At 41.3% G+C, this 27,693-nt stretch overlaps 2 protein-coding genes and 1 non-coding gene across 6 annotated transcripts in view; 1 reads left to right on the top strand and 2 right to left on the bottom strand.

Annotated features, from left to right (window-relative positions):
• SACM1L (SAC1 like phosphatidylinositide phosphatase) overlaps positions 1-18,671 on the bottom strand; it is a 33,062-nt gene extending 14,391 nt beyond the window's left edge. For 3 of the 4 annotated variants that reach the window (XR_010883453.1, XM_067291374.1, XM_067291375.1), the window contains exons 1-7: positions 18,500-18,636; positions 10,634-10,731; positions 8,868-8,942; positions 6,058-6,185; positions 4,659-4,808; positions 1,917-1,976; positions 206-239 (exon numbers count right to left, since the gene is read on the bottom strand). Coding sequence is in view for 3 of the 4 variants with exons in the window: in XM_067291374.1 (XP_067147475.1) it covers positions 206-239; positions 1,917-1,976; positions 4,659-4,808; positions 6,058-6,185; positions 8,868-8,942; positions 10,634-10,731; positions 18,500-18,555 (601 nt within the window). In the remaining variant the exon portion in view is untranslated. Of the gene's footprint in view, positions 1-205; positions 240-1,916; positions 1,977-4,658; positions 4,809-6,057; positions 6,186-8,867; positions 8,943-10,633; positions 10,732-18,499 lie in introns of all 4 variants that reach the window. The other variant, XM_067291376.1, reaches the window with a different exon arrangement.
• A 450-nt stretch (positions 18,672-19,121) lies between these two features.
• On the top strand, positions 19,122-19,194 carry TRNAR-ACG (transfer RNA arginine (anticodon ACG)). Its single transcript has one exon. It is a non-coding gene; the product is annotated as a tRNA-Arg (tRNA).
• Positions 19,195-20,632: 1,438 nt separating this feature from the next.
• The window catches only part of LIMD1 (LIM domain containing 1), a 46,484-nt gene continuing 39,423 nt past the window's right edge, over positions 20,633-27,693 (bottom strand). The window contains exon 8 of the mRNA XM_067291372.1: positions 20,633-27,443. Within this exon, the coding sequence (XP_067147473.1) occupies positions 27,306-27,443 (138 nt within the window). The 3' untranslated portion in view covers positions 20,633-27,305. The remainder of the gene's footprint in view (positions 27,444-27,693) is intronic.

Below are 27,693 nucleotides of genomic sequence, written 5' to 3'. Positions count from 1 at the left end.
TTAAGGCTTAAGAGTAGTAAAACATTCAAATGAGTTAGCATGAAATGTTCATAGCTCACTTGCATGTTTTTCCTATATGTGAACAAACTACAACCTAACTCTGACTATTCTCTGTTATAGTTGCCAATATAGTTTACTCCCATCAGCAAGCTTTTTGCATTAGACTACTAAATTCAGCACTGAGCTTTACAACATAAAAGGATACATCCATGCATCACTGGTGTAGCAAACCTATGGATCTGAAACAAAGACATAGAACAGTACAATTAAAATATTAAACACTAGTAGCCAAAGAAAATATACATAATGTAATTATGGAATTTTTGGGTAGTTTTATATACTTGATATCCTTCTTCGTTTAAGATGCAGTAATTTTCTCAGAGAAAATTAAGTTCTCAACAAAACCAGAGTAGTATATGTAACCCTTATTGGAAGGGAAGGAGAACAGTGAAATTCTGTTATCATTAAGTGACCTTAGCAAAAAACAGGCTGCTTTGTCCTAAACAAGGCATTTATTCTTCTACAAACACACTAATTATAAACCAGTACACATTGAAAACCTTTTGGTATGGATTTGCTGTATCATCTCAACAGTACAATGTAAGCTGAGATAGTAGTTAGCAACACAAGTCTTCAGTAGAAAGAATTCTATGTGAATAATCCTTGAAATGCTTGTTCTACAGTTTCTACCATCCTGCCACAACTGAACAATTTGGTCTTTCAATAAAGCTTAAAATTAAGATTTTGCAATACTAGAAGTCAGAAGTTCCAAATCTGGTCATCTACAACTGTTACTATAGCAAGCTACCTTTAGTCAATATTAGGTCAGGCTTCCCCTCATATATCAGTTATCTCCCTTTTCAGCTTCTATGTTTTGCCTCCTACTACTGTTTTTACTAACCAACCACACTTGACTTTATCTTTGCTCTTCCCACCACTGGTTCTTTATCTCCCCAGCATAGTTTGTGTAGCACCATCCAAACCATCTACTCAGTCAGCCCCAAGGCTTCCTTCCTCCCTCCAGAGCAGGCACAACAGCCCTTTGTTAATTCATATCATCACATTTCAAAACAAAACAAAATAAAAAAAAATCAACACTCTACAATCCAGCATTTTGGAACAGTGCTATCTAATGTAAAAGCATGTCTCCTCAGGTTACTGAGACAGAAATAGAAACTGTGTATAATTCACTTGGATAAATGGGCAGTACCGATAAAGAAAAAAGGTTGCTGTAGTGAGGACAACTTAAAAAGTTTAACATGCTTCTAAAGTCTCTGGTACGAAGGAGCTTAAATCAGCCTGGCCAATGACATACTATACTCGTGGCTCATGGTCATACATTTTGAATTCACTCCATCCAGCAAATATAAGCAAACATTGTATGAGCGTACATTTCAAATAAACCAAAAGAATCTAAAAATCAGTCTCGCTCTTAATATCAGCTCCACAACCTATTCACTAGACAAATGGATTTTAAAATTGCACTCATGGAGAAAGATGATTTGAAACTATTAAGAAGTGACAAACTGAACTCTGCAAATACTAGAGATAAACAAGTAGTTAGACTAAAAAAGCTTGAGAAGCATGTGGCATGCAGTATAACTTCCCCTTGAGTTAATATTTCTCAGCATGGTATCAGCACAGTACCTTCAAATGCAGGCACTTGCAAAGAGTCAGCTTAACCATGTACTATTGAGGGCACTGGAGTATAGTTGGAAGTTGGAAAGCAAAAGGCTGTCACACTGAATCGTTTTTAACTTACACACACAGTACTTTTGCTAATCTAGAAGACGAATAACAAGTTATGCCAGATTCTGGCTGCCTGAAATAAGACAGAGAATTATAGGAGAATGTTGTACACTTTTAGTACCAAGTGTATTCATTGTGTAGCAATATAATCACTGCACAGAGATTACCTCTGGTTGAGCAGCAAATTCTCTAAGAAGATGCCCATTCCACACAAACCGTGGATCTGCCTGCAAGAAAAAAAAAAAAGAAGAAGAAGAGCTCTTAGAGGCTTTAAGCTCTGTTTAATTCAATATAAAGAAAGATTTATAGCACCCACGCACTAACACAAGTCTAGGTGAACAGATGTACTTTAAGATGGAGCACCCTTTCATCTTATCATTCATATAGCCTCAAGTAGAAAGCTAAAAAAGAAATTAAACTGTTAAAAGAAAAAAGGATAATTCCCTCTAATTTTTGAGGGAGCTGCTTGACCTCAGACATGCTAAGCCATTAACAATTCAGCTGCAATATCAGCAGTGCATTCAAGTATCTGCCCTAAGTAAACAAGGCTTGACAAGATTATCAAAAGTTTCAAGAACAATAGCAAGGTAACATTCCTAAAATGGGCAGAAGGTAAAAACGCAAGGAGTTTTGTAAGTAATAATCAACAATTAAGAACTGAAAGTTAAACAATATTCATAGTTGAAGAGGAAAAAGAAGAAGTTCTTTAACAGCAACACAAAACATCCTCTTTAACTTTGCATATTTCCTATTCCCAATTCACCTTAAAAATGCCTTGAGCAAGGATCTGAGCACATTCCAAAGAGCTACCAGGTTAGTCAGAAAGTGACAATCCCTGCAGAGTGCAGTGAAAGCTATGGAGAGGTGGCATAGGTCTCATGACATGAGGCAGGAGGACAAAGCATTCATTCTGAGGAGGAGGTTAATTCAAGCTCAGTGTTGGAGCAGTCCTAAGTACAATCGTCTGCTAGAAGTCAATCACATACTAGATCTTTTAGTAAAACATCCCCCCGCCCCCCCCCCCCCCAAAAAAAAACTGGAATAGAGCTGCCTGTCATATGGATGAGTCTATGCTAACAGAAATATGAACTTTCGTGCCTCATGTCCTGAGGAGCACTTATTACCTTGGATAATGGATTGTCCTAAAAACAGCTTTTAGACCTAGTAGTCTGGGTCTGTTTACATGCTTCTTTATAGGCAAATCATACTGCAAGTAGGATTTGAACTAGTGAAAAAACCTCACATGACACTTTAGTACACTTATAGTAGCACTGTTTCCTTCTACCACACCCATTAAGAACAAACTATAGACGAAATTTCTCTTGTATTGATGGAGATACCCAAAATTACCATCAACCTTTTGTTATGCCATTATACCGCTACCACAGGAACATGAAGTTACATTAAAATGGTTCTAACTAACAAACATCTCTATCTACTTAAAAATGATCCTCCTTTTTACTATGCTTTGCCTTTCAAACAGCACTCTGAAGTGCCACAATTTTAAGGCAAACCAATCCTTCTATGTCAGCAACTGCTCTCCCCAGCAATAGTACTGCAAGTGTGTTTGATAATGCAAAATAGTCCCCCAACAGACTAAAAACAAACAAAAAAACACAAACAACCCACAGCTTAGAAGAAAAACTGCGCTGCCTCCTTAGTTTAGTAAGAGACAAAGTCTTGCGACTTCACTGTCATCTCTTTTGCAAAGGAACAAAGACTGCTGTTCACTTCCAGGGTTTCAATATTTCAGTGTCTAGGCAGTTCAAACCTTGTTCATGTTTCAGTGTTCAGTAATTTACCAGGACAAGGATTCTGGAGCTCTGAAGCATAGGAGAGGTTTTTATTAAGCTGAATTTGAGTTTGGCTGTGTGGTTCTGTTGTCTAAGACATAAGGAACAAGCACAGTTTAGAATGCAACATTTGAGGGCCAAAACCCATAAACCCACAGTTCTGTTCCACATTATTTTGAAAGAGAATATGAACAGACTCAAGAGATTTACTCCACCTCAAGAAAAAGCAGGCCATTCCTGAATTTGGGGGGGGGGGGGGGGGGGGGAAGGGCAGGAGGTTTCTCTCTAGTTCTTGTTGCAATTAGAAATGTTGAATATTCAAGTCAGAGGCAAGATATTTTTTCCTTCCTCTTCAACTTCAACTAAGGCAGACCTTTTAGAAAGGCGTTCTGATCTGCCTGATCTAAAATTTGCAGTCACTTCTAAACAGATTTCTAAAGCTTGTCATTGCTAATAGACTATGAAACTGAGGAAGGGTGGGCTAGTATGCTCAGCCACAATCCCTAACACTTTAGGCAGGGAACTGCAGCACTGAATACATTTCTGTGCTGGAGCATTACAGACCAGCTAGTTCCAACCTTATTCTAAGCACATAAGGAAGCAAACTCGAACAGTAACTTGACTCAGTCTACTTTGCACACTTGCTTGGTTGCTTCCTTTTCTTCTTGCGACCACCTCCTTTTTTCAGAGAACTGCCCCACTACAATTGGATTGACAAGATCACAGAGATGGTATAATTACACAGTTCAGAAACACAATGCTACTTTTATTATAATGATTTGCATCTAAGCAACAAATGTAAATCCATTTCACTAATTTAACTTAATGATTAAAACAGCAAAACCATTTTTAGTTTAATAGAGGACTACAAACTCTTTAGTATACTAAATTGTTACGGATGGTATTAACTGTAAAAAAAGTAGAAGGTTTAAGCTGAAGTGTACTAGGAGCGCAGCTTTCAGCAATATCATTCTAAACCTTGTACGAAGCTTCCTTTAGTTTGTGATCATTTGTTTTGACACCATTTAAACACCAGCTGCATAAACTAAACTTGTACCACAGAGAACTGAACGACAGTGAGTTAGACAAGGATACAAAGCAAAATGAAATCCTTACCCTCTCTAGGAGGCTCATTTCCTGGAACTCTGGGCTGGTGTTAGCTAACCGTTGCAGAGTGTGTGTTAGGTCATACGTTGTTGAGAAGTAAAATCCATCCACACTCAAGACATGACTAATCATTGATAAAAATACCTTATTGTCCTGCAACTGTTGGGAAGAAAAGGGGGGGGGGTGGGAAGAAACAGCTCATTTATTAATGTCAAATTATCTTATTCTTAAAAGCTACCTCTACTTTTTGAAGCGATGATCCGAACTTTGCTAGTACTCTAGAAGCAGATGAGAGTATCCAGAGAACAAGAAAGAAAGCAAGAGACTGCAATTTTAATACCAGTGTACTGATAACTTGTGGCTACCATACTATAACAGAGTTCAGCAAGTATGGTAGACAGCAGAAAACAGTACTCCTGAGATATTTAATCTGAGGTAACTTACTAGAGCTACTGAGATTAAACTGACATTAGTGACTTCCAAGCAAAAAGGAAGCCATCATTTTCCCTGAAAGTCATTCAGTCAAAAAAAAGAGACTGAATGGTAACAAAGGATAAAACTTACTGTCAAGATTATGCCAATAACTAGGAAGTGTTCTGGTTCAAGTTTTGATTAACCTCATTCTTCTGAAAGACCATCAAGATTTGCCTTTAGCTTCACTGGTCAGACACCCTTGCCTGCTCTGTATCAAACCTACAACATACTCGTTTTAAAATAAACTTCATCCTATTCCTCCCACTCAAAATTTAATTTGTCCCTGCTTGGTAAGTATATAATAGAATAATTCCATGAATTAAGCAAGACAGATAACTAAACACCAAAAAGACAGTTTATTGTAGGGGCTATCAGAACAGTAAAGCCATGAGAAAAATTAACAGGAAGAGGGGTAGTGATTTTGTGGACTGGCTCAGGAAGACTGCTCTGTAACAGACTGTGCAGCAGGCAATACTAGAACACCTCTAAAGTACACTAGGCAAGCAAGGCCTTGATTAAGGCCCTCAGAGGAGAAAAGATGGTACTGGATTTCAGGACAAGAACAGAGATACAGCAAGACAGTCTCCTCCCTCCCTCACTGCATCATCCTAAATAGGGGGAAGCATACAACATGCACTTCAAACTCAGTGCGGCCAATATTCTAAGTTGCACGATATTGATCTGTTATTTTGAATGATGTAACTTTTTTTTTTTTAAACACACACATTTATACCTGAATATTATGTCAATTACAGTAGTGTGAACAAATCAGAGAGGAAAATATAGTTCACACCGCTTCTTAACAAAAAAAGACCCCCCCCAAACATAGTTTCATCATCAAATTAGGTCCAACTGTAACAAAGATTAACATAAGAAACCAGAAGAAAAGAAGTCAAGTGAAATCTCCCCACCCTGCAAATCAATCCACTCTTACCTGAATATCAGTTAAATGCAGCATGGTCTTTTTGTAGGAGAGGATGTCAAAGTCTGTAGCTTTCCAGATCACATGACTGAAAATCTCACCTACTTTTTTCTTTTTTGTTATTACAATGAGATATGTGCCTGTAAAACAGAAAGATTAAAGTTAAAAAAATATATATATACACACATATTAAGAAAAGTAGCCTAAAACCATCCCAGAAAACTCAAAATGATAGGAAATGGAGAGGTTTCTTCAAGTTCCATTCTCCATGGGTTTCTAAGGAAAAGAGGTTGAAGGAAAGTAGGTTGCTTAAACGCACAGGAAAAAAGTCCTAAGTGTTGATACTCTTTATGTTGTTTATAGCAATGGTATTTCCGTTTCTTTTCCAGCCCCTGATGCTAAGCCACCCACATCTCTCTATACTCACAGATCATGAACTATTGATAAACACCCCAAGTTTCAGAGAAATTCACAATGTTAGGAAAAAGGGTGTCAGCTGCTGCTACTACAGAGCAGAGACAGTCTAAAAGTCTTTAGGGTTGCTAATATAGAAAGAGGCCAGCGACTTTGGTCCAGTTCAGACAGTACAGAGCAAGTCAGCAACATACACAAGGAAGTATGCTTCAGAATCCAAATGCCCTATTTATCTTATCCTGAAAAAGTATTTGTCCCAATAGGTTCAAAACAGAGTGGGGGGTGTATTCGTTTTTAAATAATTTAGGAGGGGAGGTTTGTTGTTTTCCTGATGCATAAGTAAAAGCAAAAGAAATTAATGAGAGTTCAGTCAAAGTAAATTTACTTTCTTGGGGGGGAGGGGATGACAACACAGACTCATTTCTAAGCCTATCTTATTTCATAGTCAACTTTTGGGAGGGGGTTGTTTGTCTTTTTCAAGAGAGATTACTTTATGAAATTGGACACTGATGGAAAAATCTTGCTACTGACTATCTTCCACACATCTCAAAACCATCAAAAGCTTAAAGAAGTACAAAAGTATCAATCAAGTACACTTATTAGAAGAATACAAATGCTAAGGCAGAAATACTTCACATTGTGTGCAGTTAAGTTAATTTTCCCATTATCTGTATTAACTACTATTTATACTTGGATATATACCAAGTTTTATAGACAGGTCAATCGTTACATTAGGTATCTAGTCCATGCAGTTAGTCAAAGGACATTTGACAACTACAACCTCACTCTCCCCTCCTTCCCCTTTTTTTTAATTTTAAGTTCTGGTTTTGTAGCATTTACTTGGGTAGAATATTCAAGCACTTAAAACTTGAGATGGAAACATGATAAAGCATTCTTAAGTATTGCTCTTTGTTGGTAAGCACAAGCAATCAGACACCTTATAGACAGACAGCACATTATTTCATAAAGATGTTGCACAAATAACTATATTTAATCAGATGTGATTTTTCAATATTGTCTTTTCCTATTTGGGTACATGACACTTGGTTTGAGATTCCAGACACTGAAGATATTACTTCAGCATTTTTTTTTCCTAATACTGTAATAGGAAAACAGTATTCATGCTTTTTAAATATGCTGCTTTACTAGATATGCAACCAGTTTTATCGTTAACAGACAGCAGTGAAATGTTGAGCTAACATTGCTCAGCTCAACATTTACTTAATTGCTATTATCTTTAGTTGACAACTATACATTAAAAAAAATAGTGCAAGGCTTTTGGAGTGGGGGGTTGGGGGAAGGGGGAAGGGGGAGGAAGAGACAGGACACTGAAGAAGTTACATACTTTGGTACTATATTCAGTCACATGAAAGGAAGCCATTACCAAATCTACAAGCTGTGAAAAATCCCAATTCAGAGCAATGCATTTTTAAAACAACCAAGACTTGTCAATTGCTCAAAATAAAGATGTCTGTTACATTGCTTTTGCTCTGCAAGATCTAAAATTCCTGTTTAGGATATGAGCATATAAATTCTGATAATTTAAGACCCTGTCAGAAGTCATTGAATTTAACACAGTGGCACTTTGCTTTAGTTTAGTACATTTCAAAGAGTAACTGAACTTAAATCCTTCCTATGTATGGAGACTTTTATTCAGTATGTATGTTCCTATTGCATCAGTTTCCAGACTACATTAGTCTCAAACTCTAAAGTCTACCCACAGATATCTTTTATTTATTTATATTTAAATAGCAACACTTAGAGTCTAAGAATCCATGACAGTATGTATCAGGTTTATCTGTGGCAGTGCCTACTCATATCCATTTCAAAAATCACTATGAGATTTTTTTAAAAAGCAGACAGCTTGTTCTTACCTTGTTCTGTAACTCCCTAAAAATTTTGAATTGTTCTGGTTTGTCTTTTTTCAAGCGTTGAATTTCCTCCATATTGGGAGAATAGTTCTAACACAGCCATTACTTAAACAGCTGCATCCACTAGTCTATCACCCTGTTCCTCCCAGCTATTTGTGTACCAACATTATTGATCTGAGGTCAAACTTCAAAAAACTATACTTCACTGTTACATCAAATCCTGCAGCTATGATGAACACAGTTAAAGAATAAGTAGATGAAGTTCTTTGCATGCATTTAAAATACATTCTTTAAAACCTAGCAAGCTGACAATTAACCCTACCTTTGAACAGCTACAGGCTTAAGAGGGACATGAACATCCCTGATTAACTATGTTTTGATACCTCCATCCTGTAGCAACCACAAGGAAAGCCCATAAAATGATCATGCTGAACACAGTGCAATCTCAGATGCCCTGCAAAGACTACTTTTGGTTTTAAAGGCTCTTTAGCAACATGCTTTACCTAAGTATTTTTAAAGAGCAGTTGTTTACCTTACCTGCCACCAATCGGATTGTTCCCAAAATGCCATATATAGGCCTTGTAACAGCTGAAGGGGGAATATCTTTCTTAACTGAAAAGCAGGAGAAAAAACAAAACAAAGAAGTGTCAGAATGTTTCTTTCATGACTGTCACAAAACTATTACACTGTGAGTTGGTCAAAGCTTCTTGGTCAAACCCCAGGTTTTGCTAGAGTCACAAATTTTAGAAGTAATGCATCAGAAATTCAAAGCCCGAATGGGGGCAGAGGGAGGGGGAAATGTGGAAGCATTCTAACTCAATTTCTTATCTTGCTTAATCAAAACTATCATCCTATAGAAAAAAAAATCCAAGTTCATTTACATGATAGTCTGGCTGGGGGACTCCTCAGTAATGCACTGTCCTGACAGCATCCAGAAGCTTTTTGTTTTGAAATCAAGACACCAAGGACAACACATCACAAATGCTTGGGCCTCCCACTTTTGATTGCTTCTTAGCCTCAGTCTACTTCTGTTCCAATAACCCAAGTTTGCTTTTCAGCCCATCTTTGCAAAGCTACCAAGCACAGTACAGACATGCTAAAGAATACAATATTCCAAGCAACATACCAAGAGATCCAAACAGTGTCCAAATACCAATTGCAAGTGCTAACATGTTAAATCTTCTTCTATCCACAGACTTCTAGAATAGCAGAAGGGAAACTAATGACAAGTTTAAAAAACGCAGTTGGGCATCTTCCCCAACCTCTAGTTGAATTAGGAGAACAGAGAAAGTTGGGGCTTGATTTTTCCTTTGCTTTAAACACCTCTGTAAAGATACAAAGTTGCCAACCAAGCATATTGATCTAGCAGCTGCAGGTTCATCTGATGAAACACCAGAGATGGGAACAGATGGTAGACTAATAGAAGCCTGGGGATAGTCATCCTTACAGTTTTGAAGGGGCAACTTTGAAGGAGAAATTGAAATACTATACCACAGCACCAAGAATAGCAGTGGGATGAGCACACTGTTCTTATATGAGGTACAGAACAGGTCTGATAGAAGGTCTTTTTATATTAATGTTGCTAGTTTCTAAACAGACAGGAGTACCACAGTAATGCTAAGGTACAAACTCCTGAAGTATCAAGAAGGAATTCATCCTTGCCTGAATTCAAGTCATCATAAGTTCTTTGATTTTTTTTAATGCACTGAATTCATATTCTTTAAAAAGACCTATTAAAAAAAAATTAAAACTTTGAAGACCTCAGTGTCAGCATGATTAGAACTACTTGCACTGACTTCCCAATCCAGATTGGCAACACAGAGCTAACAACTGCCAGTAAGGGTTTTTTTGCTGTTGTTGTTTTAAGGCTTTATGAAAACTCATGTTTCAGTACTAAATTAAAAACAAAACAAAAACACAGCATTGAGACAAGTCAGCAAAAGCTGCAGAAGCCCAGGTTTCAACTTTTCCCATGACTGACCTTGGACTCGCAGCATCAGTCCCAACTAGTTTGGAGAAGTCAGTTTTTACTGTTGTGATAGAGAGTTTTTACCAAAAACAGGCAAGCATAATCCCCCTTGTTACCCACAACATCAATTCCACAGTGAAAAGCATTAAAAATAAAGTCTTTGCCACATAAAATACAAAGCACTGTTTTAAAAACAAACAAACAACAATTCAAGATAACAAGTTATCTCAATACCAATTTAAGCTTTTGAAGATCCTCTGGGACTGCCTGGAGCAAAATAGTAGACCAAGGGACTAAACAGGCCTATCTTGAGAAGTACTGGTGAGGAGAGTACCTGTAAGAGTGACTTCAGTGGAGACTCTATCAATAGCAAGCACATCATCAGCTCCATCATCACAAGCTTCCACATAGAATTTCTCCGGTGTTACATGCCTTTAACAGAATGGATAGGAAAGAAAGGAATTCGTTTAATGACACTGTTACTTTGGATTTATTGCTTTATATTTAGGCTCTGCACCTCCTGTAGATAAAGCAATCAATTTTAAACCTCATTTTGGCTGCAAGAACAAATAAAATTCTCACTGGATTCCTACCCCACAGCCACTGATGCAGACAGTGCATAATAGAACCAATCAAACTGTAATCGGTTACTGCAAAATCCATGGCTTCTTTAATAATCCTAATCCTTGTTTAAAATACTGGAAGAAAGATATGACACTGAGTTCACATACAGACTATTTCCTTTAAAATAAGAGCTATTTAATGATGCAGTGAAGTATACTGGTCCACTGTATAATTCATGTAAACTTGAAACATGTTACTTCATAAATCCAATAATCCAAAACCAAATTATAGCATGGAGGGTTTTTTTTTTTTAAGTAAACTTTAATACATCAGAAATTAAGAATCACATTCCAGATGCAAGTTTAGAAAAAATTGACACTCAAAGTGATGAGAACACCTGCTTCACTTTAGAGAGTGTTCTAACCACTGTAAAAATCCACCAGAAATGACTCAGACAAAAAAACACCCAAAACAGTTAAAGTCACACACAAGTTTATTGAAACATATGCCTCAACATTACCATTCCCCAGCATTGTTAGCTAGGTCTGTCCACATTATCTAATACATTAGACAATCAAACACTGACATCCTGTTCAGACTTCATACCTATCTGTCTTCAGAAAAGCAGTGCAACATTAGCCATAAAATAAAGCAGTTTTCAGAAATGTTCTTAAAAATATGCTGTTTGAGATACTAGCAAGAATCTGGACAAGTCATACTTGTGCAACAATACACTTGTGATACAGAACTGGTTTGTTACTGTACATATGAAATGCTAAACAAAAAACCCCCAAACATTCTTGAACTAATGCTCTCAACTAACCAGTGATTTTCCTCACTTTAAGGCTTGACTAGACTAGGGGTCAAGTAACAGTTTTAGACATGTTATTCTGGAAAATTTTGTACAGGAGAGTAGATATTTTTAGGCTCCTTCTCCTTATATAGATCTTGCATTTTTTAAACATTTTTGTATTTTTCTCTAATTCAGCTCACTGAAGTAGAATCACTGAACAATTTAGGTCAGAAGGGACCTCTGAAAGATCTAGAAGACCTCTTTTAACAGGTCTAGCCTCCTCCCCCCTTCCCCCTCACCCCCAAAAGCAGGGCCAACTTCAAAGCTAAATCCAACTTGAAAGTTAAATCATGTTTCTCAAGGTAGGTTTTGACCTTCCCCAAGGATGAGGATTTTACAACCTCTCTGGGCAACTAGAGAAAAGCCAGAGAAGACCAAGTGTTTAACTGGTGAAAAACAAAACAAAACCATAGAACAATCTATGAGGTATCTGAGGAACAGTTACCCAACTTCTTTATAGGAAGATTAGTCTACCAATCCTAAAATGGACAATACATACCAATGGTATGCACCTTGTACAGCATCCTTCTAGGCACTTCATACATATACATGAAAGATTAAGGAGTCCCTTATCTTCTAAACTAAAAACACTGGAGTAAGAAACAAACATGCAGTTGCTTGAATGCTGAAGCCTTAAAAATACATAATTCTCCTACTTCACTTCCATTGCATCTGGTTTTGATAAAGTGCAGAAATCGGGGTGCCAGTCTACAAAGCTGAAGGAATTTAAACAAGTACTTCTAAGTTGGAATCACAATGAAAAATTGCCTAAATACCACTTCACAACACACCAAGCTGAAAAGCCCCAAATCTTGCAAAAGAGTTAAATCCTTGCTTCAGAAGAATGGAATAGTGCTCTTTAAAGATTTCTCTAGCCCTTGCTTCATTTAGTTACCTAAAAGTTTTCTAAAATAAATTTTAGTTGAAGAAGAGGTCAAGAATGCAGGCAGCTTCAGCTCAAAAGCTGATTGACAGACTTATGAATTACAAAACTAAGCTTGTAGTCTCATTTCAGTTGAGACGACCCTTCCAATGTTAAGTTTGCTTTAATTAAGATGATCACCTCCTATTTCTCTTTCAAGAGGGAAGCTGAACATTCCATGCAAGAAAGCTGTTCTTCATGGATTCCACTCAGAACCGAGTACGTATGCCTATCCCAAGCGTATAAAAATACAACACGTGCTTATTTTACTGAGCTGAGAATAAGATATTAAACTGCTGAAAGAGGGATCATTCACAATGATCAGGAATTTGTGGTCAAAGTGATTCTGTTCTTTTAATGGAATAGGAAACAGATGAAAATCCAAATGCTAGATTATATCAAATACAAAACCACTTCAGAGTTTTCTAGAAGCCTATACTCTCTGTAACTGCTTTTGAAATCAGTTCTCATATACCAAGCTGTACTCAACTTTTGTATAACTTTCATATTTCATATTCAAACCTGCATTCTCCTCAGCTACACTGTTACTGCTGCCTGTAACCAACCAAACATTCAGAATTCTTACCAGTGATACCTTGCTTCCATCACAGCTTAACAGCACACAAAACCTGCACAGAATTTGAGTTCCTCTCATTTAGTTATGTTAAATAAAGAAACCGATCATCATTATCATCGGCTATTTCTCAGTGTTGCTGAAGAGAGAGTGTTAAATGAAGATATCTGACATCAATAGCATAACTTATGATACTCAAGAAAAGGAAAGGCACTGGGAGCGTCACAACCAGCAAATTCGTGTTTCATGTACTACTAAAGGTGACTTGCATTTCACTTAAAAAATTTCTCTCCACTTTAGAAACCTGTGTAGATTCTTGCCAAGAGATAAAGCAACTCATTCAGTAGATTTAATTCTTACAGTTCAAAGCTGAGGAGTAAGTATCTGCAAGTGATTTAAAGAAGAGCTAGAAGGAAATGAAGGTACAGTTAGACATCTGGCATTAGTGTGAACTATATATATCTTTTTTAAAATAGGTTCTTTTTCATTATTTCAGCTTATGTTTCTGAAGAAGCAGTCAAAAGGAGAACCTATATAAAGAGAGTGCACAGAGGCTACAATTAGAAAGTGCTTTCAATAGTCTTGCCTTTAAGAGGCAAAAAGAATATTAAGCAAAATTGCTACTAAAATTAGGCTTTTTAGTTTATTCCTCTAGTTCAAGCACTACCCCTCTTGTGAAATCATTCTGGGCATTGACATAAATGAGTACATCTAGTGCTGTAATAAGACAGGAAAAAGCTAAATGGCTCCACTGAAGTTACAGTCCCTATACTCTCCAAAAATTAGCCAAGCACTGCTTTGCAACATAAACTTCTTGATGCAGGAGGCATTTCTACTGTCCAGCTGAGAGACCATTCTGCACAGGCACCGGGTGGGGGGGAGGGGTAAGCATCTATGATCACTTAGAAACTGAATGCGAGAGTTAACTACTTATCTCTTATTTCTGTAGTAATTTTAGTGGGTCCCAAGTCCTGCTTTGAATACATTTGAAGACATTTCTAGCATTTTTAGTGAGTATGGCATGTCTGTATAACGTAGGTCTTATGTCAAGAGCACCTTCTCCCCAAAACTTTGTGGAAGTTCCTACTAAAACAAAGATGCTTTGAAATTAAAGAAGGGAGTTTCACAGCTTTTGCATTTGGTTTTCTTAGTAGCTATTTGTACTACAAAAGATTCCCTATCCTTCCTCATCAAATTCAGGTTTTTCTATATTCCTGTGCTTCAGTAAAAGTGAACACAGGAGGTCATCCTCTCTCAAAACCCTTGTATTATAACTTATGATTTTCTAACAAAAACGTGTTCTGTTTTGTTTTGTTTTTTTAAACGGCTGTTTTCATGGATCTCTTTTCCTTTTAAATGACTAACCAAAACAGCTAGAGTTATTACATTTAATAATTCAAGTCACAAGATCTCTTTACCAAAAAGAAGAAAAAAAGAAAGAAAAAGTGTTGATTCCTGACATAACTGAAAACCAGGATGGACAAAGAAAAACACTGCTTGCTTAGACCAATTATAAAGTTAGCTTCATTTAAAGTTAAGTGAGATACTCTTTTTAGTTTGTGTATTTGTTTTAAAGTTTCACTTGCTTTAGTTATAAAGTAGCATTGCACATTATGAAGATGAAGCAGAGCTGCATCCCACGCTTTAATTACAAAAAAAAAAATCCTATTTTCAGATACAGCATGAAAGAGAACCCATCATGCTCTAATAGCAACTAAAGATAGTACTTCACTCAATATCACTTAAGGCTTCTAGACCTCAACAGCCAAACCTTACTTCAGTAATTGATTATTTCATCATAAATACTTAACATTACTCTAATGCAGGAAACTCTTAGATGTCAGCCTCTAAACGCTGTAATAAAGCAAACCAAAAACCACATACTGTACTGCACAGCAATGTATTTGCTGAACTCAAGATACCAAAGTGGTCTGGAGTGAGATATAGGAAAGATGTTAGTATATGTACACAGCCCCAACTGTGTGTTAAGTAACAGTGCTAACACCGAGTTTCAACGCTCCAGAGATTCCAGATTTTCTAGGTGAGCAGGTGTTCTAATTTTACATCTGCAATAAATATTACTCCTTGAGCTGAAAGAGCTCAAGGAACTGGAATATTTCCCATGAAGTAATAGTTATTGTAGGGAGGAAAAAGGGATTATAATCCCAGGTTAACTAAAATAAAAATCCTAATGGAAATATCATTTGAAAAAAAAATCATGAAAGGCATACCTTATTAATAAGTATTTCCAGTTACATTTCACTAAGATGGCAAATGATTTACTGCATAAATTATGCCCTCTTCAGCCAAAGGGCCTGACTTCATCATGGCAGGCACTTAGATTAAGCAGAAAAGAGATGCATTGGGGGTCTTTCTAGAAATATTGCCCAAACCCTGAGAACTTGGGGTGTGTGTGTGTGTATATATATGTATATTGCACACTTTTATACTGACCCCCAATTACAGACAGCTGGAAGGCAGTGTGTTTACATTTAGTAGCTACTAATGACTGATCTGTACTTTCTCAGAATGTGTAAGCGTAACAATAGGAGATAGGAGTTAAATTTGAAACACAGCTAGTGTCAGAGGCCCACATGATAGTCAGAAGGCTATGGTATCAGCAAGATAAGGTCTTCTGCACCCAAGTAAGAAATAAAAATAATTTCTAGTGAGCAAAAACAACAGCCAAGTTTCTCTCTATTCTGCAGACAGCTTTGACAATCAATTTTTACCGATTAATTGGATTGGTTAACTTCACTACCATCCACTAGCTCATTAACTATTTGCAATAGTGACATTAATTTTACAATTAGTTAACTTTCTCAGGTAGCTTCAGAAAGAAAGTACAGCAGTGACCTAGATGACACAACTAAGCATAGCAGTTTTCAGGTTAATAATTTTCCTCCAATGTTGGTATAACTCAAGTAGTTACAATGGTAGCATAGATGCTAGACACTAGTATTTTTATTGGTATCATTTGAGCCTGACTGATGACACTGTAGTCAAAATACAAAGGTTTTGCATCGCTATTTTTGATAACATGAGACACAGCAAGATGTTTGCATTTAAAGCTAGAACCTACAATTAGATACAAAATGAGATCCTGGAGAGCACACTAAAATCCGTGAAGCTCTATACAGGACCACTGGACCACCTAGAACAGGCACAGTTAAAAATCTGGGCTTTTCATAGCTGAGAAGAAGAAATCAGTTAAAACAAAACAAGAACTATTACCACTAAAACTCTGAATTGAAGTGCGGCCTAGATTTCTCGAAAGACCATTCTGCCTTGACCTTGCCAAGCTAGTAAGTTTAACTCATCAACCAAGTTATGGTCCTATCTTTTAAAGTGTTTGGTAGGAAGTCTGCAGGCACTACCACAGCTTTTTGCAGTAACAGAAAAATAAAACTGTCAGAACAGAAAATAACTCTATTTTCAAGTTTATAAAAGAACTTCACATTAAATTTTTCTTAACACAGCCTTGTTCTAGAAAGGTCAAAGCCTCCTTTTTAGTTAAGATTAAAGTTTAACTGAGACAATTCTTTACTACCCTGTATCTAAAGGAAAGTTTTTGTTTTTTTTTTTTTTTTTGGTAAAAGCAAAAAAGAATTCTCTGTAAGAAGGACTGCATACTGCTTACTACAAGTCACACAACCTCTGCACTCTCACAACTCACCTTTTCTCCTTTCTGCAGGCAAAAAGATCACAAGTTCAGCTTAAAGAAAGACAGATACGGTTTAAGTGACAAGAAAGAAAAAAGCTTTCTGCCAAATAAGCAAGAATCTCTCAACCATCACTGACTACCTTAGCCTTCAGTAATACTTAATTATGTCTGTAATAATGTCTGTATACCCTTTCATAGCTGCTAATCAAAATAAGGAAAGAAGCCCAGTGATTGTTAAACAGATAACAGCATTATGACAAACTGTTTATACAGATATCTAAAGAGAAATCGATGTGTTTGCTCTGAATCCAAAAACGAGTGTCAAATTACATTTAACACAGCACTAGTGACAGTCAAATCAGGCTTAAAAACCACTCTCCGATACTGATGGCTCCAAATGGCATCAGTAAGTCAATTACAGAGTTTCATGCTACTATTTGGGGGTGAAAAGCACAGGGACACCTTTAGGACACACAAGGACATTTCACCTTTGGCTTAGAATAACCATGAACAACTTGAAGAGTTTCATGCTCAGAGTAACTTTTTCAGGAGTTTGAACCATCCAGTGTGAGGGCTTGTAAGGGAAACGTCTTTTCAGTTTTAACCTAGTATTGTGTTGGTTATGTAATTTCTTTTGCAGTATAAAAAGCACCAAGCAATATCTGGGATATGCAAGTTCAAAGAGTTGAGTTCTCTCCTAAAACCTTTGTTTTTATGAAAAAAGATACACCAGGAGGTTAGAAGAGTTTATGGAAGAGTCATGCTAGGCACTATGCAAGAGAGTCCCAACGGGTATTTATGTTGATGAAATTCTGATTAACTGGCATCAAAATTACTACAAAACACTGATAGGCAAGTATCCTTAAAAACCTTCTGCTGGCAAGTAGCATTGCAACATACAAAGCAATTTTCAAAGCTTTACTCTAAGCATCACACTACTCGATTTTCTAAGAAAGTTAGTTATAAAAACCCAGAACATAGCCTAGGGGTTGCCCCCCCCCCATGCACCACTTCCTCTTTACAGACACAGCAGTTACATCAAAATTTTGAGGGCAGAGAAGCCAATCATTCAGCAACACAACTCTCCTACCAGGACAAGGCAGGCACCGCAGAAGAACTGCGCCCATTAGTCCTTTTGTATATGCAAATGGGAAAGAGAGGCAGACACAGCAACAACTAGAAGCAATTCTAGCTAGACCTACGGCATAAGAAGAAAGACCAGAAGCGATCGGAACTGCATCCACGGCACCCGGAGCCAAAGTCCTCCTCCCTCTCGCCCCCGGGCTGGCGCACGCAGCTGCTCCGGCCCAGCCCTCCGCGCTGACCCGGGAAGCGGGGAGCGAGGCGAGGCGGCGCAGCCCCGCGCAGCCCCCTCGACAGCCCGGCGGGGACGGAGCGGTTCGCCGGGGAAACACCGGCAAGCGGCGGCGAGCCGCGGCCGCCCGGGCGGCTCCACGCTCCGCGCATCGCGGCGGGACCCCGAGGGGCTCCGGCGGGGGGGGGGGGGAGGGGCGGCGCGAGACGCGCCGCTTCAACGGCCGCCGCCTCCCCTCAAGCAGGGCCGGTAACGGCAGGTGACAGAGCCGCGCCGCGCCCCACCCCCCTCCTCAGCAGGTCACTCACAGCTTGAGGCTCGCGTAGGCCGCCGCTGCCGCCGCCGCCGCTGCTGCCGCCGCCATCCGTCCCCCTCCGGCTACCTCCAGCCGTTGCCGGCGCCGCTCCGCGTTTCTCTCGCCCCCTCTGACCCTGCCGCTCCCTCCCTGCCAGACTGACGCGTCCCCCCGGCCTTGAGGGACGGCTCCCTGCACGGGACAAAACTACTCAAGCACATTAAGCGCGAGCGGTCGCGAGAAGGCCGGGCATCGCCTATGGAGGAGGGGGAAGCGCCTGGGCTGACTTGCCAGCTCCGCCATTGGTTGGGCGCCCGCGCTCGGACCCCGCCCCCACGGCGCCGCGGGGCACGACGGCACGGCGGAACGGTGACGCGCAACCCGGACCGAGAGGGGAGGGGATTTCAAACGAAGCCGAAGGTGATTGGCCAGAGCGGAGGCGGGGGGGGGGGAAACTACTGCTAAACCCCGCCCCCAAAGGAATGGCTGGGTAGGCGTGTTGGCGGAGAGGTTCGAGCGGGCGTTGGATTGGCTGCCCTCCGTTGGCCCCGCCTCTAGCTCCACCCCCACACCAGTGCGCTGCGGGCGGAGAGAGACAGTAAAGAGGGTGCGAGAAAACAAAGTGTTGCGGAGCAGGGCCAGTGGCGCAATGGATAACGCGTCTGACTACGGATCAGAAGATTCTAGGTTCGACTCCTGGCTGGCTCGGCTGCTCACTTCCATTTTTCTCAGTTTCCCCTCTTGCTTATCCCCTTTCCAGAGTCCGAATGAATAGTGTTCCCTGTATCTCCTCCAGCGTCCCCCCAGAGCTGACAGCACCTTCCACACCATTTTCGTGCACAAACGCCACCTTGCCACCATGCCCTCTGCACCAGCCTCCCCCACGAGGGAGGTCTGCCAGGGTGCCAAATGCAAAAGCCTCAAGAAGCCCCTCTGATCTCCGTGTTTGCTCAGGACTGCACGAGCTTGCGCTCTTCTCCCACTGCACCCCAGCTTTGTGGTACTCTGGGGTACTTTGGGGGTTTCTGCTGGTGACAGTCACAGAATTTCATGGGAGGGACGGATTCAAGGACTAGCCCCAACTGCCCCAAATTTTCCCCGGGTTCGCCTGCCACGCCATGACGCGCACTGTTCTCAGCAGCCCCAAGCACCCAGGGAAGGGGCTGCCGCAGGGGGGCTCGTCTCTATCTGTGCCCAAGCGGCCCTGGCACCCCACTGCTGCCCCCAGCCCACTCCCATCCTCAGCCTGGCCAGGCAGGTGCTGAGGGGTGGGAGCAGCCCCTTCCCAGGTCCCCTTTCCTGCCTCGCTGCCCTTTCTGGGATACCACTGGTGTGCCCAGACATGGCATCAACACAGCCCATCCCTCTGCAAGCCCAGGTCTCTCTCTATATATATTTCCCCGTTTCTTGCAGTTTATTGTGTCCTTGACATCATCCTGCCGTGAGCTTGGCTGCCTGGGAAGAGGAGTGCTGGCCTCTGTCACCCCATGCCTTTGGCTTGCTCCAGTTTGCTCCATAGATCTAGGATGCAGGGAGGAAAAAAAGATGCTCATTACCCTTCACCCCTTCCCTGTTTGTCCCCACCGAGCTAGGACCAGAGCAGTGGGAACCGAGCAGCTATTTCTATCCTCTGCCGAAGATTCAAGGGCTAACCGCCCTCGTGGGGCGGATGCTGGATGAGGCAAACCGGCTGGGGGTTCAGTATGGCAGTGCTTGCGCTTGCAGCCAGCTTTGCACAACGAAAGGTATGGCGATTTTGCAAATGCTTCAGGGCAGGGCTTCAAAAAAATTTTTGACCTGAACGGGGAGGGGCAGCTCTAAAGTGTAATTAAAGGTAATCCTATAGAGAGGTTTTTTGCTTTATTTGAGCTGACAGCTCTGTGCTTCATGCTGCTGTGGTGCTGCTCAGCCTTTCCCACCAGCATTGCCCAGAAAATGCCCCCATACAGCATCGTCCCCCTGCCCATGTCACTGCTCTGCAGCGGGACCTGCCCCAGGGCCCTCCGCAGTGGGTCCAAGGAGCCGGCACTGCTGCTCGTGGCTTGCCTGCTCCTCCGGGAAGGCTGTCCCCCGAGGGTGGTAAGGACACCGGAGACGACTGAGGTAGTCATCATCACTTGAGGAAAGACTTTACACTCAGAACCGCTTTACTGTATTGTCTTTAATCACAGAAATCACAGCAGGCCAGGTGCATTGCCATCGCTACAGGCTGTCATTCTTTATAAATATTTAAGAACACAGGAGAAAAGAGGGTTGTATTCACATGTGGCTATGGTTAGTTACACCAGCAGAAATTCTAAAATACTCTTTTCCAGAGTCGAGTTCTTAAGGAAACAACAAATAAAAATTAGTACCATTGAGTATTGTTAGTCGGCTCTGGGTGTGCTTTCCGGACGCAGAAAGCCACAGCTTGCAGGTTCGTGCGTGCCTGAGCCCCCGCGTGACCGCATAGCGCAGACCTGCTGCGCTGGGGACAAGGGTCAGCGTTGTCACTGTCTGCAAACCGCAGCCTGGTTATCCATTCACCAGGGCACTGGGACTGCGAGCAACACCAGGGCTGCAGGGCATCCCTATCATCTGCCTTCACATGACTCTACCTCACACTTATTCACAGGGGTGTAATTTCTTCCCATCTCTCGTCACGCCTTAGCAGGCCAACGCAAACTTCTGGCTGCCCTGTAAGAAAGCAGGGCGAGGGGTTTTATCGCTGAGGAACCCTGAATTTGCTTCTCTTTGAACACAGTGAGCGGCTCTGGGATGGGTCTCACCGGTCACCACAAGAAGCCTGCCCTATTGGCTTCATTAAGTACACGTAATACCACTGTATAGCTAGAACTGACGATTAGCAGGATGCAGGAACAGAAAAGAAAAATGAATGTACAAGATGCTCTGTAATGAGAGAAGCAAAATCCCTCTGGTCTTCTCTCAGTGACTCGGTCTTAGAAGAAAAGGAGGAAGGGACATGTATTTGACCACATCTCTTCCCAGGCCATGGGTGCTCACTTCAGAGAGATTTCAGAGCCACAAAGCCAGACCACTGTCAGCCAGGGGTGACTTTTTCTCACTTTCATTCACAAAACGCATCTAAAACGACTTCATGTCAGCACAGTAGCATCTCAGTGGCAGAGAAGGCAGCTCAGCCGCACGCAGCATGTGTCACACATCTACAATCACCTCCTTCCTCTCTTTGCCCTAAAATCACTGTATTTTTTAAATCATATCATTCTTTCCCTAAGTGCCCCCACTGTTTTAACACATAAGTGTTTATTGAACAAAAAGTCATCAGTCCGTTTTAGTGATGATTTCACAGTAACTATTACACTGCAGCAGATTTATCCCCACGTATATCTTGTCTGTAATAAAACCAGCTCCGACCTTGATCCAGCGCTGACTTGCGCACATATTTACTTTCATCTATGTGCACGGCTTGATTGGCTTCAATGGGGCTGCTCATGCACTTGAAGTGAAACGCAGAGAGTCCTGCATGTGATTTTCTTAGCAAGAGGAGCAATCCCAGAGTGCAGAACTGCTGCTAAATTGACCAAGAACGGGCTGTTATTCAGGTAATTTCAAAGATCGAGTCAACATGTTCAAGCAAAGATGTACGTGTAATTTTTCTTTAAGCAAGGACCCAGTTTTGCTGTTGCTGAAATAATAAAGTGACAAAATTTCCAGGGAAGTGCTGAAGTGCAAAACAGGGACTAAATTTGTTAAATTAAGAAGAAAGAGCCTCCAATTCTCCCCCAGGGCTGGAAACTCATAGGAGGGAGAGGCAGAGGTCTCACCAGCTATTAGAAACAGACCCAAAAGACAGTAAATACTGAAATTGATTGAATGCTGATGCCAAATATTTGCCTGGTGCTAAAATCAGCACAAGAAAAAAGGACAGGAAAATATTTACTCTCTTCTCTTGACAGCCAAAGAGACTCCTTTCTTTCAAACAGCTAACCTAACCCTTACCAGTTTAGCTTCTCCCTTTCAAGTCTGCCATAACAAACCTGACTGCTGATGTAACTCCAGAGTTTCCAGACCCAGGAGCTATTCACTTTGTAAAAAAATACTGGCAAAAATCATTTAAACACTGAAAGACTGGGAAAACATTTAAAACCCCCCCAAATGACTTAGAAACTGAAGAGCTGTAAGACCCTTGGCTCATCAAACACTCCTCCCCTAGGTGTTTTAAGAAGCTACTGTGTTTAACATCAAAGCAGTTTTGTGAAAATGTTGTGACCCCAGCCACTTTGTATACTTGAAAATACACAAAAAAATCTGCTTCTCGTATAGCTGGAGTTTTTCTTCTGGCTTTTAAAGCAAAAACCCCTATTTAAATGAGCTCCCATATTCTAAGCAACAGAAATTTTATATCATGATCTGAGCCAAAAATCTATTAAACTCTGGTTCCTGAAAGCAAGCTTCAGGGAACTCATTTCAGTAACTATTTGCACATGAGTTACTAATTACCACCACAGTGGGACTTCCAAGCATCCCTTACCCTAAAACAACTCAAAAGAGCAAGCTGGTTTAGGAATTAAAGACTAGACTAACTTTTCAGAGCAGCTGACAGTTTTTCATATCTCAATAAATAAAAGACAACAAGGTTCATGTGAATAGCAGAAAGCAACCTGTATAAGGTAGGTGATGGGCAGAATTTGACACACATTTCCTGAAGTTCTTCTGTAGAAGCAGCTTTAAACTGGAACTGTTCGGAATTGCCCAGTTAAGCCTTCATCTTACTCTCTGGCCAAAATGAGCATGGCAGAAACCCCAGCAGTCTCTGAAGCTGAACATGAGAAGGGCTGGCTCTGGCTTGACACTTCACAGCGCTGAGAAGTGGGAGCGGGCTCACTCACAGCCTTGCACGTTCCCCTTCACAGTCACCTCCACATTTGTAAGGGAATAAGTCAGTTAGGGATAGAAAACAGACATCAGATATTAAAGCAGATGAGGAGCCACCTGTCTGCAAAGGACAGGAATAATGAGCTTAAATTAATTCAAACTCCCAAAGATAAAAGCTGTACAAGTTAAAACACACAGGCAAGGTGACGCATAGGTGAGCAAAGCAGTATATGCTTTAGCTTAAAAATGATGAACTCAAACACTCCATTTTCAAGAGCTCCACACTGTCATTTCCAGCTCTTAGTAAATATACCGAAAGGAGAGCATTTGCACTGCCTTAATAATTTATCCAGGACATCAAAACTGAAAGTAGGACAGCCCTTCATTTCCTCAGTGCTGAGGAATACAGTTTGGCTGATAGGAGTAATAAGACACCGTGTGAAAACAGAGGCCACACTTTCCATTGATTCAAAGGAGTCTCCTGCAAGACAGCTCTGAGCAAACTGGCTAGTTGAGGCTTTCCACAAAGGAAAAAGCTCAGCCTCCCTCTCCCCTTTCTTTCCTGCTTATTTGGGTGGGGGGAGTCTGTAAGAGTGAAACAGTAGTCTAAACCCCCAATGTTAAAAGCTGGTATCTAGAGATTAAGCAGTGCTGTACTTGGATGTCACTGGAAAGTTTTCCATGCGCATTCATAAACTATTATGAGTACACTTCTTGTAAGAGCATTTCTCTTTTAGCCCTGTTGTTGCTCCTACATTAGACATTGCCCTAAAGCAATGGAGATCATCTTGTTTAAAAGAGCATCAGTCCTGTTAGTGTTTTCCAGTATTCCCCAAATGAAGGCCAGAACACATGTGCATACAGGGTGCTCTCAAAGAGCTAGCAAAAGCTTTAGCCATGTAGTAGCCAACCTTTCAAGGACAGAACAACCCACCAAGACTGGTGTTTCAAGCTCGCTTCCAGAAGCCACTTTCATATCATACTCATGCGTTGTCTTTGCTGCCAAAGAAAGTTCAGGGAGGAACCATCTACCAAGGATTAGCTGAATTATTTACTAGGTAACATTCAGCTGGCGTTATTTCCCACCTCAGCACCTTGAGACAGTCCTAAGATCACAGTCAGGTCTTAAACCCCTCCTGGGCCTAGCTGCAGACGCAGGAGACAAGCGCTAGGTCCTCACTCAGGTGTCATGCTGAGATGAGCGCACTCAGCACCTTGCACAATCGGCCCTGTGTATCTTGTTGCACCTGATTCATGCTGCCTAGATATAGCACCCATTATATGCTATGTCAGGTCCCGTCCTTTTGCTATTCATCATATGGAGGCCCAATTAAAGGCTATAGGGAGCTCACACATTTGGGTGAATTCTACCTCCTCTGAAGTCATGAGTAAAACCCTCCATAGTTACATGTGCCTCAGAGCCATGTATACTGCAGAGGGATATTCCCCTCCATGTGACTGCTAACTCCTGATCCTCAGTAGTGTTTTGCGGGGTTGCAAGTCACATGCAGAAGCAGCATTTCAGAGCCAAGCTACACCAAAGTCAACGCTCTTGCCTGTTTGCCCTTCAGTAACGCCATCTGGCCTCGTGCCAGCGTCGCCATCCCAAAAAGCGGCAGAAACAGGGGCAGAGGTGCTCACAGATGGAGGGGGCAGCAGACTAGATCATCTGCTGACCTGACCAAACTGCACACCAAAACCACTGAACTTGGGAGTCCTGAGCAGTTTTAGGCCAAAGCAGGGTGTTTGCATTTCAGTCACAACAAGCTGACACAGACATGCAGAAGGCTGCTAGCAGGCCACTGTCCCCCATCCATTCTAAAGCAGATGCTTGTGCCTCTGTTCAAGTCTTAGCATAGCAACTCGCCCCACACAAAACAGAGAGCCGTGACATTTATTAGCGTCACAAGAGACAGGCTGCTTGTAGCACCTTGCACTTGCAGTAAGGAGAAGGCAAAAGGTTTGCTGAGGTGGCTGGAAATGCCATTAGTTTGGCAAGGAAAAGGCAAGCTACTGCTTATTGGGTCAAAATGCCTTATCATAACAGATGTAAAAAACAAGGCCGAGTCCGGGCCCTGCTCCAGCTGAGAGAGGATGAAGCAACTCACAGGGCATGCTTTGCAAGACGGGGCCCTTTCTGTCCTGCAATGGCAATGCTGAGTGGAAAAAAAGAGAGAGAGGGAGTATAGAGAAGTACTACCCATATTAGTCTTCAAGTGTGGGCCAGACTTTACCACTTCACAGTAAATAACATCACAAGTCTACCATTCAGCCCTGAAGGACTGCTTTGAGAATTAAAGGTGCTCTATGCGAGTATATGAGATGGAATTGACTACGTGGTATGAAGTTCAATCATCTCCCCAGCTACATTCATACTACAGGGAAAGACGTTTGGTTGAACCATGGTGGGTACTCAGCTTATGCTCATTTCTGGTGTGTAAATGCCACTGCTCAACTAATTTACTGTAGTTTCCTCACTAAAAGGATCTTCAGGAACGTTACTCAGTCCACTATCCATCAGAACTGAATTGAAATTTTTAGCATGGACACAAGAGCATTTAACTAGTTTTCCACAAAATACGTGCTGAAAAGGGCAGATAAGACCTCATATTGCATCTGAGACTTTAAAATAAGAACTTTTTCTTAAACAAAAACTTGGTACCTGTATATGAGGGTCTGCATAGCACTGATACAGAACAAGGACTGCAGGTACATCTACCGTATATGTAACACATACTGGGGGAGCAGATTTCTCCGACTATAAAGCAAGGGGGTTCAAACTGGGAAATAATCTGCCTTTCTGCTTTCCTCAACAGAATAGAAAATAAGGGCCAAACTCCCCAACCCTTTGCTCAGATAAGCTGTTATTGTTCATGTGAGCAAATCTGTTTATACCAATGACTGGACTCATTTGAGTACAGGTTGTGGAGCTGGGCTCTAAATCCCTGTATAACAAAGCCTTCATCACAATCTCAAGTTTGTTCCCAGAACTCTAAATAAGCACCGTTACAAAATGGCTTTGTGCTGGGTAAACACTCTGGAAAGGAGCGGCCAGGCTGGGGACTTAGTTGTGGGGATAAACTGGGAAAAGCTCAGGCAAATGTCTGTGTGCAGAGAGCTTTTTTCCAAAGTGATTTCTGCAAGCAACAACAGGAATGGATTTCCCCAGTGTTCACTCTTCCAGCAACCAGGCCTTTCCAAATATAATCCGCTATTCAGACTCCAATAGAGCAGACTGGCCCCCGCATATCATGCTGATGCACAAGCCCAGGCCCAACATCACCACGGTAGCTTAGGCTAGCTTGTTCCAGTTTTTTGTTCTGTTTGAAATGGGATGTCAGCCTCCAGCTGCCAGTCAGCATGCCTGGTTTGTGCTTGGAGAGTTGGTGCCTTTTAAAGCCAGACTGGTATCAGAGTTCTGGGAATTAACCGGAAGGTCTGAGCAGGCTATTTTGAACAGAGCTCTTTCTTTTCTTTTCCTAAAGAATTAAAAAGAGAGAGAGAGACTGCCTAAGAATTGGTATTAATAAGTTGATATCCTTGGGGGAATCTGATGAAACATGCTTGTCGGAAAACACTTAGTAGACTGAAGGAACATTCCCAGCAGGCAGGCAGGCTAGCCTCTGGCTTTTTAATTGTGCATAGCATGATCTGAGTTCATAGACATGATAGCAAATTGTGCTTTTACTGAAGAGTCTTTCAAAATGAGCCCAAAGGAACCTCCAGAGAGCAGAGAAAGGCACATAAAAGTAAACTGATCAGTTTGGATAACATGCCACATTCTTGGTCAAGTAGACATAGTTTGATACAGCTGGAACTCACAAGCACCATACTCTGGGAATCCAAGTAAAAAATCTCCTCTATCCTTTTACAGGAAAACCGTTGATTGGAGAAAAACACGCACAAGAAATCAACTGAGGGTGGGGAGAGGGAGATCATGTAACAGGTCTTCTGTCCAGGCTTTCAGAAATCGGCCACGCTGGCTAGTAGTGATGCTGGTACACAGCTGCTGGGGTTGTGCCGTTCTCTATGTGTTTCAGATGACAGGAGTGACATAGCAAATGTTCATCTAGCGGGTAGCAGCGATGCCCGTCTTCGTCATTGAGTTCCATCCCACAGTCCTGCAAAGAGAAGCCATGCAAATTATTAGAATATGGCTTTACCTTTCAGTGTCAGCTGAGGTCTGGTTCCCAGGAGGATGATTCTGTGACAAGGAGAGAAGACACCTAGCCAACAGCTCTTTCCTAGTAAGTCCTGAGTACTTGTACTTGTCCTGAGAAGGAAAGCATCTGCCATAGGCATTTTGAAGGGCTGCCTTGTATGAATTTGTTTTAAGTAGTTTTAATTAGTAAGTTTTATCTCACAGTGAGT

Source organism: Apteryx mantelli, chromosome 2, assembly GCF_036417845.1.
Source record: "Apteryx mantelli isolate bAptMan1 chromosome 2, bAptMan1.hap1, whole genome shotgun sequence".
In the NCBI taxonomy this organism is placed as follows: Eukaryota; Metazoa; Chordata; class Aves; order Apterygiformes; family Apterygidae; genus Apteryx; species Apteryx mantelli.
This window is presented reverse-complemented; position numbering and strand designations above follow the sequence as displayed.